The sequence below is a fragment of the Egretta garzetta genome, unplaced genomic scaffold (genome assembly GCF_000687185.1).
Source record: "Egretta garzetta isolate BGI_Z169 unplaced genomic scaffold, ASM68718v1 scaffold508, whole genome shotgun sequence".
In the NCBI taxonomy this organism is placed as follows: Eukaryota; Metazoa; Chordata; class Aves; order Pelecaniformes; family Ardeidae; genus Egretta; species Egretta garzetta.
In genome coordinates, this window is record NW_009260609.1 from 1,013,508 (window position 1) to 1,032,925 (window position 19,418).

Here is a 19,418-nt window from a genome sequence, read left to right on the forward strand (position 1 = left end):
AACCAATATATACAGGGAAGATCAACAAGATGAAAGATCCTTCATCTTACCACAGGCAACAAAATCCACTCTGACTCTTCCTCATGGCACCCAGTGGTCCAGAAAGAAAAGACGATGATTCACATCGCACTGGTTTGCTGTTGGAGACCTCAGAGCTTACCATAGGTCCTACTGATTTAATGCAGCACTCAGCACTATCAAACAATTTCACAGGGGCCTTGTGTAAGAGTTCGCTTGAAAACAGTGACTAGAGTTTTGAAACCATTTGCTTTAGCTACATTTTACCCTGTGTCAACCCATGGATCTTACTTGAATTGTGCTGGTACGTGTGTGTGGACTCTCCTTTGGTGAGCTCTCAGAGTATGGGCAGGAATCAAAGAAGATACAAGGATTTATGCTGTTTCCCAGACACGATGCTGCTCTGAAGAACCATTATTCAGTTACAACAGATCCACGTCAGAGTAGGCTATGACCACCTAGAGAGTTTTGACAGCCGCAGCCACCCCCATGCAGAGCTCAAGAGGGATGTACTACGTGCCGCACACTGTAGCACGGCTGAAGTGCCCTTTTCTCATTTATTTTAAAATCAGCAGAATAGGTAACTCTGCTTTGCTGGTTAAGTAGGCAAGGCAGTAGGTTGTGCTTTCTTAGAGTAAGAAGTGGCTTTGGGTGACACACTGCAATATCACAAATTGGTTTCACCCCAGAGCACTTTTCTCCCTTCCTTCACTACTGCTACCACCTCTAGAGACCGCTGCTAACGGCACAGATCCTCAGCTGATGTAAACCAGCAAGGCTCTTGGTGCCTGATGCGAAGTTGCAGGAACTGTACCAATTCACAGCAACTGTGGATATCTAGCATGGATATTTTCACGTCACCTTCACAGTAGTTGTCTGCCAACAGACATCTGCTTAGGGCACAGATCACACTCTTCACATGGGTTGTACTCAAAAATTTTTGCTCTGAAATCTGTATGTGCCCAAGGGTATTTAACGAGGACCAGGATTAGCACCTCTGCAAGAACGGCAGACTTAGGAGACCCTCATCCAAAAGAAGGACAGGAATCAGAGAACACTTGCCAGCTACGCCGCCAGCCGAGCGGCTCAAGGATGCACGGCTGCACAGCCACCAGTGCTGCCCTCCAGCACGTGCTGCTGCTCCACAGCAAGGTGGCACAAAGGCCAGCTTGGCCTGCGCAGGCAGCAGTTCAGCCCAGTTTTTGTCATGTTTATGAAAAAAGCAGAGTTGAGAAATTAGCACATTGACCTTTTTTCCCCCAAAATCTCACCGACTCTTCTTCGGGAGTCTGCAGCCATGGGTGGGGAGCAGGAAACATCTGCACCAAGCCAGAAACCTGTCTGCCAGCCCATGGGAGGGGAATGCTGCTGTCCATTGATGGGCAGAGGGGCAGCTGACAACTCAGGGCGGTTAGAAATCACCCCCGGCACAAGCAGATGTACGTCACCAACAGTGGCATGGCCACAGACTGCAATTTTTAATGCAGCTCTGAGACCAGTTGGGTTTCCAGAGATGTGAATACTGTCCCTGGTCTGTTCCTATGCTCACTGCCTCTGGGCACCTCATTGCAATGAAGTATTTCCTCACCTTTCTGGTGTTTTTTAAATGCAGCTTTGTCCTTAACACCAACCTACAGCCCTTAAAACCACCCGAAATAATTAATCATCTCCTTTGGTTTTGCTCAAGTTTTGCTCAAGTGAAACAAAGACACCTCGCCATCTTCTCTTCCTACCTGGCTACGTGTCCCATTGCTTTTAATATCCCCCAGTGGACTGCCCACTCCGTACAAATGAGGAAGGTGGGGCTGGATATACCATGAAACAGGAGGAGTCAGGAATTCTTGTGGGGAAAGCGGACAACACTGCCTCACCCCTGCTCCTGCCAACATTCAGCTTCTGCCCCTCTTAGTCTCTGCGTATAAATACCTTTTACCTTTCCTGCAGAAGAGCACTGAAGAAAAATTACCTGGTAAACACACGTTGGTGCTGTTTCTTTTCATTGGTTTCTTCAAATTCCTTTAATCTGCTGTATTTTTCTGCTTTTGAATAATTGAGAAACTTTACTAAGAGCACTAAGAGCAGCAAGGAAGTATTCTTCTTGTAATTTTGCAATAGAAACACATAATGCAATGACCGCCATCCCGGTGTCCGGTACAGTGCCACTTACTGCCAACCCATACAATAACAAATGTAAGATTTACACTAAAAGTCATTAAATCCCATGCTCCAAGAATCTTGTGGCAAGATGGGAATGCCATTTTGCATTTTTATGAAATGCATGCACCTCCCTCATTTCCATGAAAATGCACAACAGTCCCATAAGAGAAAAAACAATTACGATGAAGGAACTCGCCAAGTAAGTTGATTATGCTGTAAGACATGAATTTTCACCCAGCCTCCTTTCTCATGTGCTTAACCCCTTTCGCTAAACAACCACCACTCATCAAGACCACTGCCAGGTATCGGGGCAGGCATGATAAATACCGAATAACACGCCGTAAGTCTTCTTACACACATGGCGGGAGGAGAAAATTACAACAGCCTCTTCTGCGTTACAAAACGTGAACCTAAGAATGAGTGTGCTATGATCTACAGGCAACGAATGAAGATAATATAAAGCTTTGCAAGATTTCAGCTTTATTAATATTATTGAACTTCTCAGACCCTTAAAGGAGGAGTACTTGATGACCACAGCTGGGGGGACAAAATGGTTTTGGTTATGAAAGCCTGGTGTGGCAGGGAAGAGAAAAATTACAGGACAAAGCCAGTAACTGTACAGCTAGGGAAGAGCAGAAAATACGAGGCCAAGGTGGCCAGTACCTTTTAAACAGCTTAGATGTTATGAGTGAGAAAGCATCAGTGATGGACATCACTGGAGAAGTTCCAACTGCCAGTGGAAAGGGTTGGAACACCTGAAAAGAAACCAAGATAAAAGCATCCCCATGTCAATGAGAGCAAAAGTGCACCTAGATGAGAGTATGGGAACCCAGTGAAATGCTGGGATGACCCATACCTACTGTCTTACCAAAACTACTGCTAGTCATCCTACTGTATGCTAAAACTTTGCAGCAGGCACTCCTGAGGATCCGGTAGTAGCTCCCCTTCCAGAAAAAAATAAAAGGAGCAAACACCCACGTGCACAAAGGGTAGATGTGGATTTTGGCCTCCAAACCATGGCGACCAGATGTTTATAAAATAACAAGATTTTTAACTCACAACACACCTTATTTATCAAGATACAACTTTCAGAAACAAGCACTGGAACGGTTCCACTAAACACACATGCTATATGCTGTTCCCACAGTCAGTTAATTACATAGCTTAGTGGGAAAAGCTTCGTAATGTTATGCAGTTTACAGAAAGTAGCTACATTTATCAGTGGAACAATATCTGGTAAAAAACACTTGCCTGATTAGATGTGTCTTCCCTTTTAGAGATGAAAGAAAGCTCTGAATTACAAATTTTGGCCACAATCAACCAATCATGTAGCAATCAAAAATGAACGTTCATAAGAATGAAGACAGAAAAATCAGAAATTAGCAGGAGAGCATCATAAAAGATGGGTTATGCAAGGGTTTTACTTTTTATTTACAGCAAATATATTACAGTAAAAAAGCTTAACATGGCTCATATTGTGGTTGTATAAGGATGATACATACGCTTACATCAAACAGGTTTAATTGCCTTGGCACTAACTGAACCAAATACAAGGATTCAACACAAAAATAAGAAACAGAACATTTATTAGGCAAACTCTACATTAACTGTACACATCTGCAACTGGAGTTTCAACGCAATCCAAAGAATACAAGCAAGCCATCAGGATGGCAAGAACTTTTTCGACGAACATGTTTAACCCTCAAGACAAGGCTGTCTGGCACCATTTAGAAGTTGCTGTACTGAACACAGTGATTTTAAAGAAATGTCATAGATGATTAAGACACTGAAAACGCACTCACCATAGTGAAGAACCCTATTATTGTCCTTATTCCTTTCATTTCTCACTCCCACAGAGCTAGAGTGTTAAAAGGCTGCATGGCAGACAAGCTGGATGCAGCAGCTGGAGGGTTTTGACTGTCAAGCGATGCGACTTGCAGCAAGAGACATGCTCTGTGCAACAAAACCCACGACACACCGCTCATGTGGGTTCAAGTAAGAAGATCTAAGAACAACAAATATTGAAGCCTTATAAGCTCTCTTCATTATAATCAGAAACCTGAGAAAAGCAGGGTCCAAATTACTCCAAGTGAATTTAGGCTCACTTATATACAACGAAATTGTCCAGATACATCAACAGTAGTAAACAGAGTTAATGCAGTGTTAATCTTTTTACATTTTAATGACTAGCTGTAAAAACAGAAACTAGCATGTTCTAATCTGTTTACATTTCCTGAGCTTAGTTAAATCAAGAAGGAATGAACATTATAAAAATCCCGGTAAGTCACCAATAAATTAAAAATGTACATAACCTCTATAGCTTAAAAAGCCTTACAATGCTCAGAGTGAAATCTGCCTATCCGATACCACAGCCTTTCCTTTAGGACTCCTGCGCAGAAACCATGCCATTAACTTCACCAGCAATATTGAGATGCTATGGAATTGTAGGTCTTTGTTTCGGTTTTGTTTTTTTGGTTTGTTTTTTTTTTTTTTTTTTTTTGCTGTCCAAGTGCCCTTCCAGCAGACTATGCAACAGCCTTTCCTAATGAAATCCTATGAGAGCCTTCAAAAACTGCAATCCCCTACTTCCAGTGCAGGAAACAATGTTCTCAGAAATGTAATGCGATACTGAAATGCAAATTTACCAGCAGCAGTTATTTGGGTGGACTCTCAGCTCCCGCACACCCCATTGCTACATTGGCAGCAGGTTTAGTATCCTGTGGGAGAACAAACCAGAAGACTGGAGGAAAGACCCTTAGCAATAAAGAATTCATCTTAGCGGTTTCTTTAAGAGCCAACGTCATGCATCTGAGAAAAGCACTCGACCTACGTGAGTCATATGCATGTTTATTTATGCATGTTTATTTCCTGCGTAGCGAATAATGTGTACCTTGGAATAAAACCCAAGCTCTGAAAATATACTGAGAGCACGGGTATTTGTAATAGCACTATTGGGCAGATTAATTCAAACCCAAATGCTCAAACTCAACTGTCTCAAAGACTTGCTGAGCAGGAATTTTGATAAAACAAACTACTTTTTAAAAAAATTGTCTGCTTATAGCATGATTTTGAATTTATGGTGTAGATAAAAGAGAGGTAGAAAGGTTTATCTCCTCAATCTCATTTTCTGTGCAGTATTTATAAAGTATCAGAAAAAAATCTATAGTCTTTTGGTGAAAACGCCAGCTTTCCCCCTAAGAATTATATGGAATCTCTGCTTTCCACTGAAGTGCTGCAAACTGAGTAACTGAAATCTGGTTCAGAAGAGCTCTTCTTCCCATTAGCCTCACTACATCATTTCTGTTACCAAGTTCTGCTTTTACGAAGTCATTGCAGAAACACTCCTGTACCGGGCTCAGAAATAACTAGCAGCCACAACCTACCCAACAAACTACATTTACCAGCCAAATAATACCAAGTCTGCTCCTAAAAAAATCACTTGCTCTTGCTCTAGTTACATGATCCCTCTTATGCATGCTACTGAGAGGGACTGAAGAGGTTTGGGAGGTCCCGTGGCCCTTCCCCTCTTTGGTGACGACCACAGGTATAAGTATCATCGGTACTCTGGCTGGCAGTAGCTAGAGAGCTTCCCAAGGCAGCTTCTCCCCTTGCCACATTCCACCCTCCACAGAGGGAGGATGGATGGTGCCTTAGTAATGCATGCTCCTCAAAAAGAGTAGGAAGGATGAGCTGACTGGGAGAGACGGCTTAACAGAGACCATGTTGGTAAGCTAAATAACCATCCTTCCCTGGTGTAAGACAAGCCTGAAGATCTGCAGCTTTCATGATTGTCACTAGACATGGGAGAGAAATGAAAATATCTTGGCTCCTGCAGCTGCAGTTGTCAAGACCATGATCTGGAGTGCAGTGCATTTCCCACGGAGCCGAGAGCCTTGGCCACAGCAGTGCCAGGGAAAGGCAGCCCAGAGGCAACAGGGTGGGATCTGGCAACAGGGGCTCCCTTCCTGACCCTCGCTCCCACAGCATCACAAGAGCTGATGTATCTGGATGAGAAGGACCTGCCTGTTGACATTTTGGGGCACACAAGGCTGGAGCTCCACTATTATTCGTGTAGCAGCGACTGTTCAAGGGTGGGATTTGAGCCATGAAAGTCAGACTGCTGCATGGTGACCTTCAATTTACCCACAGAAAGTTAAATAAATTACATTAAATTAAATTCAGCCAAAGCAGATGCTAGCTTATTTATTAAAAAAGCTCAGCTTTCTCTTTCTTTCAACTGGTTTTAGAGATGGGCAGCTCTCAGGAGCAAACCTTCAGCCTAACTCAGCCGGAGGAGAGCAGCTCCGTACAGATGACCAGCACGACCCTTCCTGCAGCAATGCCAGCCGCAGCAGGACCTGGCTGTCATGAGCATGGCATCATTGCCTGCTTGCTCTTTACACTTCTTGCCTTACCCAGGTCTTCTCCCGCCTTCCACGTAAACCACACCAGACTCACAGCGGAAGACGATTCTTCACTGCTAACATTGCTTTCTACTGTCGTTATCTTTTAAGAGATCTATGAATTGATTTATATAAAGAACTATTTACTTCATTTTAGAGAAAGAGATACTGCCCTGCAAATACATAACTTGTCATTAATTTTTGATAGGCTTGGGTAAGGAAGCTTGCATCAACAACAGGGTCACGTTTAGCACACGAGTTGGAAATGTTTTCTTTCTTTTGGTTGCAGCATTATGAGACAACTAATGCTACCGTACTCAACCAACCAACAGGCATGCTTCTCATTTCTACCTGTCCGTCTATCTGCTCCTTTTCAACAGCATGCCTAAAAGCAGAGTCGCATAAATAAGAGATGTGTTGCTGTGTCTTATGTTGTCTCTTCTCTTTTGTTCTCTGGAAACATTACTCCCATTAATTTCATCCTCAAACTATGATCCACCAAAATTAAAAAAAAATTCAAGTACAAACCCAAACTTTATTGCTGGGTTATGGGTCAATATAAACTGACCGGACTCAATGGCAACCTAAAATTGCTTTACAAAAGTAAGGATTGTTCGATTACGTTTGCTGACCATAGACAGCTTCTTTCACTATTCATACAGTTTGAAGACTTGAAGATTTGCCTGGAACAAGACACAGTCCATGTCCTTTGGAAGTAAATGGAACTAATAGCCATCGTCATCATCCATATCACAGCCATAATCTGAAACACACAAAGACAGAGGCATATAAAAATGCAAATATTCCAGAAAGATGGAAGATACAACAAAAGTGTTGCTACTTTCAGGCTGTTTTCCTGCTGTGTAACTAGATGGTAAGTTTTGCCTTAAGCAAGCATTTTAAAAAAACCCATATATTTCTTTAGGGCTAAATAAAGTTCTTGCACGTACTTTCCTCAAGGAAATAAAATTATTTGTAAGCATGTGTGTGTAAATATCTCTTCTCCCTTGTCACTGGACCCTCATTTAGGAATGCTTGGCACATGGATATGTGAAATACTTGGTTTAATTTAGAGGCTAAGGTGATCAAGCCTGATTGTCACAAGTAATTTGGAACATGGTGGCTGATAAGCAGCAGCATACATTTACAAGTAGGCAGGGCTCTCACTAGACATAGCCACCAAAAAAGCTGCCTTGTTTGTATTATTCATGGATTTATAAGCTGAAACTGCAAGGGTTCAGAGCTAGCTCAGAGTTCCCATCAAATCAGAGTCGTGCAACGAATCCTGACCGACACATCTGACTCAGATCTCCTGTAGCTACTTACTCTTAGAGGAACAACTTAAAATTTCGCCCAGATTTTTTTATCCAGTTTTGTTTTCTCAAGCAATGCGGAGTGCGAAGACTGCGCGATGTGTGTGTCAGAAGGCACGCCCGCGCGTTTCTAGCGCACCGATGTCTAGTCTGTGCGCTTCTGAATGCAGCGAAACTGGTATTTGCTGCTGCGAAGTTGAACCTAAGGGTAACTGTTACATATGAGCATTCAGTAAAGTTAACCTTTATCTTCCAAATTCATTTCATTCGTTTCATCCAGAGAGCCAAGCAAATGCTCGGAAGCAGAATTAAGTGTAATCTATAATAATTTGTGTAGAATAGGTGAAGTTCACCATCTGTAATTCCTGCAGTTATTCCAGGCAGACAGGTCTAAAACCCATGAAGAAAGCAGTTAGGAAGGAGTTATTTGTTCTGCTGAGCAGCTCTGCACACCTGCATTTGAATGCTGGGAATACTCCTTTCCTTTTTTTTTTTTTTTTTTTAAACTGTGATTTTTCAGCTGTTGTCCAGACCAGACAGGGAGAAGCGGAATGTTCTCAGAATGGTTTAAAAATAGTAACATTCACAAAGAAAAAAAAGCTCAGTGACCTTTATTCTATTTTTGTGGGGGGTTTATTAATAAACATAAGACCCACCCTCCCCCACATGGGTGCCTTTTCTTGGGAACATTATTCTAATAATAAATGCAGGCAACAAACTGTTTTTCCTACAGTTCAGCAATTATTTTCCAGTGGAGAAATCAATTTAAAAGCAACACACACTTTTGTGAAATGTATACATATTGTCCGTGAAAGCTAAATTAATAGTACTGGGAAGATTTTTGCAGTAAATAACATTTCAGTAGGAAACTTATTCCCATCTTGCTTTTTCACAACCCATAATTAGCAGCTCTCATTTTAAAAATATTTTTGTATGTTTTCAAAGCTTAACTTCTAAGGGGAAGTTTTTAATAAAGGATAAATGTGGATGTGTCCAGTTAGGAAAAACCGCAGCAGAAAGGATACTGCCTTTTCCTGCCAGCAAAGAAACCTAATTAAATGAGTGGCTTTGCTGGGTAACCCAAATAAATTAGCACACATCTGCGTACCATACAGCACGCCGTATGCTATCAATGCAATTTCTGTACTTGGTGAAGAACTCTTTCCTCCTAACGCTTTCTCCAGAAATGGAGAGTGACGATTCGTTTTGTTCCAAGCCGGACAGCCATGTCCACAGGGCTCCCAGGCAATCTGGACATCGCTGCAGCCCCAGCTGAGGAGGCAGGCAGGAGCGGGGCGGCTCAGCTCAGGAGGCACGGAGCCCCGAGCACTGCTAACAGAGGGGTTACTGACCCTGTAATTCCTCAGATCCACATTAATAAACGTAATTCTGAGGAAGGCGTAACATCGGTTTGTTCCTGAGAAGCCCTCGTGGCCTAAAGCTTGAGATGCAAAGTTTTCTCAGGAGGAGCCTCTAAGGAGGTCAGGTTTCGGGCAAGGATGACTCCTGGCTTTCCCACAGGTGGAAGAGGCAATGCCTGGAAGGCAGCAGCTCTGCACGGGACGAGCTGCCGGAGGGCAGGGACAAGGAAGGGAGTCTGTCCTCAGCCCTGCAGCAATGAACCCCACAGCACCAGTAGACAGTAATTGAGACAGCATCCCAGCTTACCGTTTCCTCCCATTAACTGCAAGGCACTCATGCAGTGATCATCATCCTCTTCTATTTCTTCCTCCTCCACCTCTTCGTCAGGGTTATAAGCTACTGGGCCGCTCTCCACTAGCACAGCTGCTGGTTTTTCTATGTCAGAGGTTTCTGCTTGTGCATTCAGAAAGGCCACCTGCAAAAAAGAAGAGGGGACAGTAGAGCAGCCCTTCCTTTTGTTCAATGTTTGTCCAAAACTTTAGCAGCTTCCAAATGATAGGGACAGGAGAGCTGGAAGCCCATGTCCAGTGCTAGAGGCTTAGCTGTTCTAAGGGACATGCAAGTTGCTCAGAGAAACACTGCCCGAGTGAAAATCAGGCACAAACATTCATTTTTCACATAATTCATAGCCAGGTAACTGAAATACCCAGACGGTAACAGCAGAACAAGGATCCTCTTGCAAGCACAAGGTAAGGAGAAATTTAGGAGTGAAGGCTCCTCAGGAGAGCTCTGCGGGAAAACTTACAGCCTTTTTCTCATTGTGCTTGACTCACATCAGGCCTATTACACAATAACAACATTATTGGCACTTTAATGATAGCAAAAATGTACCCTTCAAATCAGAAAGAAACCTCAACATGTATTAGTTTTGACAGCTCTGGTTGGATTTATTTGGAGGCACAATGAGCTGTGGAACAAATAGCACTCTTTAGACAGTACTTAATGTGATGGCAGAGCATGAGGTTGATAATACACACCAGCACCTGTAACATTACCTAGGAAATTCATCAGAATGATGATCTCCAAACACTAACTTGGGAATATCACCGACGGGACCTGTTCTGTACGTCCACCTCCCCAGCTGCTCCAAGGTTAGGCAGGACACAGCAGGGAGGGAGAGAAAGGGTAACACTGCAAGGAGACAGCAGTGAATTTGGAGAAGGTAACATTGTCTTTGGTTCACTAATGACAGATCTGGGAATGGGGCAGGAACCAGCAACATGGTCTGCCCCAGCACAGCCCAGGTCTGGTCTCTCTGGAGCTCTCACGTCAGTGGTGTGCTCAGTCTAGGGCTCCACCTCCCTCTCTCATACAGGGAAGAAACATCACAGGAGCTTTATCTACACCAGCTTTGGAAGGGCACTTTTTACCTCCATTCTGTACTTGGACTATTTGGGGTTTGTACACTAGAGCCCGTGGCCCAAAAAGACATCCCAGTTGTGGCAACTTGAAGAACATTAAAGGTTAACCATTAACACTGCACTTAACAGTACCTGTCACTGGTCAGCAGCTATCAGCACTGAGAGTCATCTCCCCTACTAGGAAAGACAGAAAAGACTGGGACCGCTTACTTGGGAAGGACAGTGGTGAGGTGCTCCTGACCATTAAAGGTCCAAAGGAGACCAGGAAACCCCAACTCCTCTGGTCCCCACCACAAGAAAAGTCCTACAGTGCTTTAGGTTTTAAATTACAGTATGCAACCATGTACTGCTGCATCTTCTCCAGTTCCATTGGCAGTAAGTTCTGATTCGGCACTGTAACTTATTTTTATGTATTTATTTGTAAATGTATTTATTTGGGATGCACTAACTCCCAGAATCCCTGTAACTCCAGGCACTTTAGAGATACGCCATAAGAGAAAATCCCCGTACCAGAAAGTTGATAGTCTAATTATTCAAACATCAAAGCTGTTCCTGAACTTGTCATATACCATGACAGTCAACCTAAAAAAATCTGCCTGAGTTTTCAAAGTCACCTAAGGGTTTACTCCAATAGCTCATTAATAGGGCAAAACACAGCCATTAATTTTAATAGAAAATCAAGTATTTAGATATTTGGATCACCCAAAGACAGGTTTTAATGATTTTTTAATGCTCAAATTAATCATATTGTTTAGAGGAACTTCCCTCCAGTTTATTTTATATTTCCTACCACTGCTTTTGCCTCTAGAGTGATCAAATTGAGTCCACCTAGGTTTTCAGTATAAGCAGAAATAGACACAACAGTTTGAGATGAATCAGCATCATAATATATATCAATTTATATGCTTAAAAGTATCCATCTGCTCTGAAAAAGTGGGGGAATATAAAGGAGCTACAATTGAGTCATTATTTTTTAAAATTGCACCATGCTAATTAAAATGTGACCTTCTTCTAATTATCATGTCCACTTCCAGACTGCTATACTTCTAAAAATGTGCAGAGTTTTCTAATGAGCATAGCATAAGAAGTGAAAATGTATTTCCCCAGGCAGGATATCAAACTGTTTCTGAAAATCAATGGGGTTTAGTCATTTTAAAAATAAGGCAGTCAAACAACGCCTTTAAATAGAACTTCCTGAATTCACTTCCAGACATCCTGGAGTTCAGTTTGGCATATAGCTTTATGTATGGATGGGCAATTGTCAAAGCAAGTTAAACGACCCAAGTCAACTGGTTCACTTTCAAAAGGCTGCCAGTGTCACACGTTCATCGGAAAAAGAAGGACAAATCACAGAATCACAGAATGGCAAGGGTTGGAAGGCACCTCAGGAGATCATCCAGTCCAACCCTCCTGCTAAAGCAGGTTCTCCTAGAGCATGTTGCACAGGACATTGTCCAGGCGGGCTTTGAATATCTCCAGAGAAGGAGACTCCACAACCCCCCTGGGCAGCCTGTTCCAGTGCCCTGTCACCCTCAAAGTAAAGAATTTCTTCCTCACGTTCAACTGAAACCTCTTATGTTTCAGTTTGTGCCCATTGCCCCTTGTCCTGGTGCTGGGCGCCACTGCAAAGAGTCTGGCTCCGTCCTCGTGACATCCACCCTTGAGATATTTGTATGTGTTGGTGAGGTCCCCTCTCAGTCTTCTCTTCTTCAGGCTGAACAAGCCCAACTCTCTCAGCTTTTCCTCATAGGGGAGATGCTCCAGTCCCTTTACCATCCTTGTTGCTCTCCTCTGAACTCTCTCTAGGAGTTCCTCATCTTTCTTGAACTGGGGAGCCCAGGAATGCGCACAGTACTCCAGGGGGGGTCTCACTAGGGCAGAGTAGAGGGGGAGGAGAACCTCCCTTGACCTGCTGGCCATGCTCCTCTTAATACACCCCAGGATACCATTGGCCTTCTTGGCATCAAGGGTATGTTAGGAAAGGAATTTTTAGATACTCAGTAGACGGTTATTTTATCATACACAAAATGCGTATTTCGACTCTGTACAGTGGGAAAGTAATAGTGAAAGCAAACAGTTACCCCTGTGACTGATAACAATTATGATCCATTCGGCAGAAAATACAGGTGCACAAAGCCACCGTAGGGGGGGTTTCTGGCGGTGGCCAATCACTAGCACTAACTTTCCTACAGCGCTATTATATTTTCAAACTAAACAAGGAAACCAACCAAAGAGTAAGCCATGCTATATAGGGTAAGCTGCCACTTTGTGTTTCCTCACCCATCTCCCGCAGAAGCCCAGCCCTTCCCTTGGGTCAGCGCTGGCTGCAGGCGGGCGGCGTTTTGCATCGTCCCCCTTCTCTGTGGGGACGGTCCAAGCGCTGAGAAACAGGCACGAGCTCTGCCCTTTCCTCCTGCCCACTTGCTTGATAGGTCACTTTTTAGATGCTTGCAGGGAGTTTTCTCTTTTTTGCTGCCTAACCAGGCATTATGAGGCTGTGCTAACGTTATTGATGGATAAGTAAGGGCAAATCTTGGTTAGAAAAGAGACAATCTCAGCTTTGCAGTATTTGCAGCAGCCAGCTCCTGGTCTGATCAGAGAGACAAGACTCTCATTTCTTTTGCCGCATAACCAGAGCCAGGCTGAGAAAGGCTTGTGGGAATGTCCAAACTCAAACTGTTGCACCAGGAGAAGTGCTGGACTTTACATACCTCTTCGGTGGCAGCCTTTTTAGCAGGCTGTGTTGAAATCAAGGGTCTTAATCTGCAAAAAACAAAAGAAGAAATGGTGAATGTCAGCAAAGTTACACCACGCACAAGAGTGACACAGAGTATTCACTCTCCAAACAGTAAAAGCACTTTTAAAGTGTTATATTGTGCAATTACTTTTTTAAAGATATAAGATAAAGAGCAGAGAGCCACAGACTCCACAAGAATTAATACACACATTCCCTTCTAAGTGTCTGCCCCAGTTCAGGATAATAAGGCAAGATGTCTGTCAACAAGCACAGTAGCAAAATCTCATCTCAATCTTCAGCCCAAAGGTCTTTGAAATGGGTGGGTTTGTCACATATTACAAAAGTCAAAAGACTCAACTGATTTTTGGAAGAATGCAGACATGGCACAAAGCACTGCTCTGCAACTACTTCCCTGTATTTGATGACATACTGAGGGGACCAGTAAGATTATACACACGGGATATCATAATCATCACAGGCGAAATTCTAACCTCCAGCTACAGAAATCATCATCAAAAATAAGGGGACCCTGCATACCTTGAATGAAAAACGACAGAAATTGAACAGAAATGTTTTTAAAAATTCTGTATCAGATACAAAGAAGACGGGCTTATTTGGGGAGAAAAGGTGGATCAGTATTACTCTACAGCTAAGCGTTAAATGTTGTTCTTTCTGAAAAACATTTCATAGCCTGTTGTCTCCTCACTGCCAAGAAGGCTGTTCTCAATCCATCATTTAGTGCTGCTTTCTGGTCTCTCCTCCTCATCTAGATGTATCTAGTCACGAAGAGGATGACTTGCTTTCTACTGAAACACTGCTCAGACAGCTCCTCAAGTACGTCTTTTAACTAAGTCTAGGCAAACAACTTAATGAATACCAATTTATGTCTCCAGAGATACAGTCTTTTATGATAAGTAGTATCTTTCTTCTCATTTTTCTATTAGTCATTCCTCCCTGTTAACACATAGATACTGGTTGTTTTCCTACTTATTTATTTATTTCAAATAATCAGCAGGAGGAAACAAAACCCCAGAGAATGAGCAGGGGGAGACTCAGATCATAATCTCCAATGGAGAAGACAATATTAAAATCCAAGATATTGGCTGATGTCCAAAAAGGTTCAGAAGCTGGTCATCTCTGAAAGGCTTTGCAAGACCTGAAAGGCATTTTAGCAACCAAAGTAGTCCAAGGTACCTCCTTACAGTAGATCTAAACAAAAATAAGCCATGGGAATGCATCAGGAGCTGTACCACTGAAGGATCCAGAATACATTATTCTGTTTGTCATATTTCATACTTCTTGTCATATTTCATAATTATGAAAAACTTAAAGAAAGAGATACTCTTGATCCACATAAACTATGTATTAACTTACAAATCCTGGTGGACTTCCGGGCTTAGAGAGAATGTATCGGAAGGCATGGATGTACTCTTCCCCATGTGCCTGGCCTTCTCTTTCCTTCATCTAACCAGAATTGCAGAGTTTTCACAGAATCATAGAATGTTTTCGGTTGGAAGGGACCTTTAGAGGTCATCTAGTCCAACTCCCCTGCAGTGAGCAAGGACATCTTCAGCCAGATCAGGTTGCTCAAAGCCTCATCTAACATGACCTTGAATGTTTCCAGGGATGGGGCATCTACCACCTCTCTGGGTAACCTGTTCCAGTGTTTCACGACCCTCATCATAAAAAATGTCTTCCTCATTTCCTAAATTTTGAGACTACCTACCTACTGTCAATCAGTTTTCCAAAAGTCACCCTGTTTAGATGCTTACAAACACATGAAGGCAGCAATGTCAAAAGGTTATGAGCTGAAGGATGCTAATTACCAAACAGGCTGTATTTCATTGACATGACTGAAAAAAACCAACAAGGGTAAGAAATGAAGGACCTTTATTTTAAACCAGTAGTAGTGATTATTGCAATTAACATTGTACCAAAGATAGCACCTATTTCCTCCTGCTACTAAAAGACATCAGACCTCCCTGGAGCACCCTGAAATCTTTCCTCCCCCCAATTAAAATCAAGCTGTTGAGTAAGACTCACAAGGTAATCAGAAACTGCTGACATTTCTTTTAGAGCAAATTATACATGTGCTCACACAGTGAAGAAAACAATCACAGCTATAGGAAGCAAAGAGTAAACATTCCAGTTTCATTTTAATTAAAATGGTCCCCTAATGAAAATAAAAAGATTCACGCTTATGAAAAGCCTATTTGCAAGCTTTAGTGCTAAATCCAAGAGCCCTTCTATACCATTTTTTCAGCAGCAAGTGATTCTCACACCCAAGCTGAAATTAAAGCTGTATTTCTGTTCCATGATAATTGCTCACAAAGTCTGCATCTTCACTTCATCACTAGAAATACAGCCCTGCCATTCAATTTGGGCAATACAGTCTCTCTCTCAGCGCAGTATCTGATGCATCCAGAAGCAACGGGTCGGATTCTGCTCCTGCTCTGGCTGTTGGGTACCTGCAGAACAGCCCAGCTCGCTGCGCCTCGGTACTATGTGCTACCTACAAACACTAGTGATGAAAACGGAAAAAAAGGTAAAACCACCACGAAGAGAGACAAAAATTTATTTCCCCCATGAAATAATGTCTTTGATTAAAATTATATAAAAAGAAAAAAGTTACTAAAGTTATAAATATATAAAAAGTTAATTTCTCTCCCTTGGCCCTTCTTATGTCTATGGAAAACCCTACTATTACCCCCAAAAAAACACTTAGGAAGGTTTTATAGTGGGTTTTTTTTTTTTGTTTCTTAAATGCCCCAATGTCCTGACCTCCTTAAACCAGAGCAGCTGCTGCCACACCAGCCATATGGAGCAATAAATTACCGGCTGCCATGGCTACAGATACGGGCTCCTTCTGCTGTCTGGCTGCACCACAGAGGGTGGAAAAAAGTGTCTTCATGGAAGAGCACGACTGCTTCTGAGGCTGGGATAGGTCTGAGTATTAATGATCAAAAAAGAAGCTTGAAAAAACAAGCAGCTGAAGCATCTTACCCAATTTTTAATATGCGTGACTCAACCTCATCTGTAAAAGGCTACCGAGGCACACACATGCATGCATATACTACACGTGAAAAATCCTGTCCATCAAAGTCCAGACTGAATTCAGGGTTGCCAAGTTCCATAAATGAGAATAATATCCTGCATGAAGATACAATTCCATATATGCTAGAGCAACAGTGGCCTCTGTTTGAAATGTAATGTTGCGAATGGAAAGTAATGGGGCTCCTGGTCTTCCCAACTGTTTCCATAGCTGTTCACCAGCTACGATGATTTCTAGTTGGGGGCACTTTTGTTATGAACTTTGCAAATTAATACAGTTCCTTGTGGGAGGCAGTTACAAAGCAAGCAACGTTCTGAACAGCAATGATGTGATCTGTAAAAGGGGGAGAAAAAAAAAGATTTCACACAGCCCCAAGTGTTATATCCACATTTCAAACTACTTCAAAAATTATGTACAAATGCTCGTGTCAGCCGACACGCGTACCACTGGAAGCAGATAATCTTGACATGTTCGTGACAAAAACTAACGGCGCAGTACATGGCATCAGAGGCTGCTCCCTGCCGAATCCGCTCCGCTCTCAGCGAGATGTGCACGGTAACGTCTAGGTTTGTCCTCCAACTTCACAATTTAAAAGATGACTCAAAATAATAGCTCCTGACAGGGCTGGAGATCACACAGACTGAACTTTCAAAGTAAGCAAATTCCCTGAAAAACAAGCTGGCTGTGACAAACAACTGTTTTTATTTTGCTTATTATTTAATAACAAAAGATTACACAGCACAGTATATAAAACAGAAAAAGCACCGCGAGGCAATAAAACCACCTAACTTGCATCAGGCTGCTCACCCACCAAAAAGGTTTACGATACCATAACAATCTCCTCAGTGCAATCCTGAAGTAATTTGGAAACTCACCCAAAGCTCTGTTTCTTACTGAATTTTAATTTAATCTATCCAAATAGGGAACACCTTACTGCTGCTTACCACCCATACTAATTTTATATGTGGACGATCCCAGAATACGCGATGGAAAGCAGAGATACAACGGAACCTGCAGCCACAAGCCCGCAGTGTAATTATGCAGGTCATCTAAGAAAAATGCCCATAAAACCTATAGATCCATACCACAGGCCTTTCATACGTATGCCACTTCAGTGACAGAAAAACCTACTGAGAAATGATTCAGCAAGAGACCAGTCAGGTTCGCCATGCCGGCTGAGATTCTCCTCCCACCTGAGGCCAGATGGTTTTGCCTCAGGAGGTCAGTTTACCAGACATCTGTGTGAGAAGGAAATTAATATAAATGTTTACCCCAGCTAAAAGTGCCCTTTAATTAAGTACCATCAATGTTATCCTTACCGGAAAGCTGGGAATTACTGTTCTGCAAGGATTTAATGCTCTTGTTGGAAACACAACATCAGGAGACACCGACCCACGGTTCTGCCATGAGGTCAGGACAAAGGGGTGACCCTCCTGGACTCGGACCACTGCTCTTTTCCAGAGAGCAAAACAGAGCCTGCAATGACGACCGTGACCATGGAACACTTTGGGGTTTGCACATCCAGCTGTGGATCCCACCATCATCTATATCTGCTTCTGGCTGACAGCTGGGAGCTCACAAGAGCCATTCCCTCCCCTAGAGAGGAAACCAAGGTGCGTGGCCAAGGCCATGGCTGGATGTGACACAGATGAACTGCTGCCTCACACCTTGAGGACGGGGCTGAGGTGTAAGGGTGAGCCGTGGCACACCAGAAGTCGTCCAGATATAACCACGGACAACACCACGCTCTGCAGAAAGACAAAGCATCTCTGATACTCACACCTTGAAACCATGCGTGCCTGAATGTGAGGCAGGCAGGTTTTTTTGGCTTTCGGAAGGCCAGGCTGACCAGCCCTTCACCCAGCCCCGCTCACCATCAATGTGAAAGCCCCAGGGAATTTCCCTGAATCACTCTCCACAGTGATAGGGCTGCAGAGATGACCAATGACCAAAAGACACCGACTGAAGGGCACGTCCACATTGCAATGAGCTCAGCTCATTCATAGCGAGGTCCCTTGGTGCTGGCTAACCCTGGTGCTGCCAGCTGCACAAATGTGGCTGACGGAGCAGCAAGTAGGGTCTGAACCCTGCTAGATACTACCAGACACCTGGGCCGCAAGACAAGGATGCATCAAGCAGTGTCTGAGCCAGCTACTTCTAACTCTTCTCCAGCACACCTGCATGAACTCCACCAACTCAGCCAATGTTTTCCTCCTGTTTCCAAGCAAGCAATGCTACAGAAAGAGCCATTTCAAGCATAAAAAAGCAAAGCTGAAGTGACAACAAAAACTAGAGTGAAATGAGAAATTGTTCCCACTTCTGATTCCCACTCAGTCCTCTTTCATGCTGGATCAGAGGAGTTTCGCTTTCATCAGCACAGCATCAGACAACGCAGCACTGAGAACATCTTCAGCGCTAATGAGATTGGCCTCTTCTAGCACATGCCCAGGCTTAAGTATCTAGGGACCAAAGCTCACAGGAGTAAACTGGCAAAAAATAAGAACCTCTTTCATTCACTAAAGGATACATTTATCAGCGAGGAACTAAGCACCCATGCCAGTCACTCATACGCTTTTGCAAAGCAGGAACTTTGCTAAGGTATAGTGAGCTGAACACCTATTTCAGGCTTTTCAGAGAGGGGTGGAGGCCACGATGTCTGTCTGCAATAACCCAACTCGGAGCGGGCAATATTTTTCTGCATAGCTGCAGCACTCATTCCTCAATTCAATGCTGTAAAATAGCAACTAGTTTTTTTTTCTACTGACAAAACCAAAACATTTTCAACAGCAAAAATGAGAAGAATGACATCTAAGGCCACCTTATTGGGACCAAATGAAATTATGCTACTGCAGCAGATCCAAAGCAATCTCTGCACATATCTGCTTCTAAAGGAAATTGCTGCAGACCATGGGAAATTACAATTGCTCCAGGACAAGAAAGGCTGACTGATCTAAT

General features: G+C 43.1%; 1 protein-coding gene across 1 annotated transcript in view; it reads right to left on the reverse strand.

Annotated features, from left to right (window-relative positions):
* Positions 1 to 3,744: 3,744 nt before the first annotated feature.
* BRF1 (BRF1 RNA polymerase III transcription initiation factor subunit) overlaps positions 3,745 to 19,418 on the reverse strand; it is a 178,640-nt gene continuing 162,966 nt past the window's right edge. Inside the window, exons 16-18 of the mRNA XM_009644854.2 lie at positions 13,386 to 13,437; positions 9,560 to 9,728; positions 3,745 to 7,341 (exon numbers count right to left, since the gene is read on the reverse strand). Of these exons, the coding sequence (XP_009643149.1) occupies positions 7,304 to 7,341; positions 9,560 to 9,728; positions 13,386 to 13,437 (259 nt within the window). The 3' untranslated portion in view covers positions 3,745 to 7,303. The remainder of the gene's footprint in view (positions 7,342 to 9,559; positions 9,729 to 13,385; positions 13,438 to 19,418) is intronic.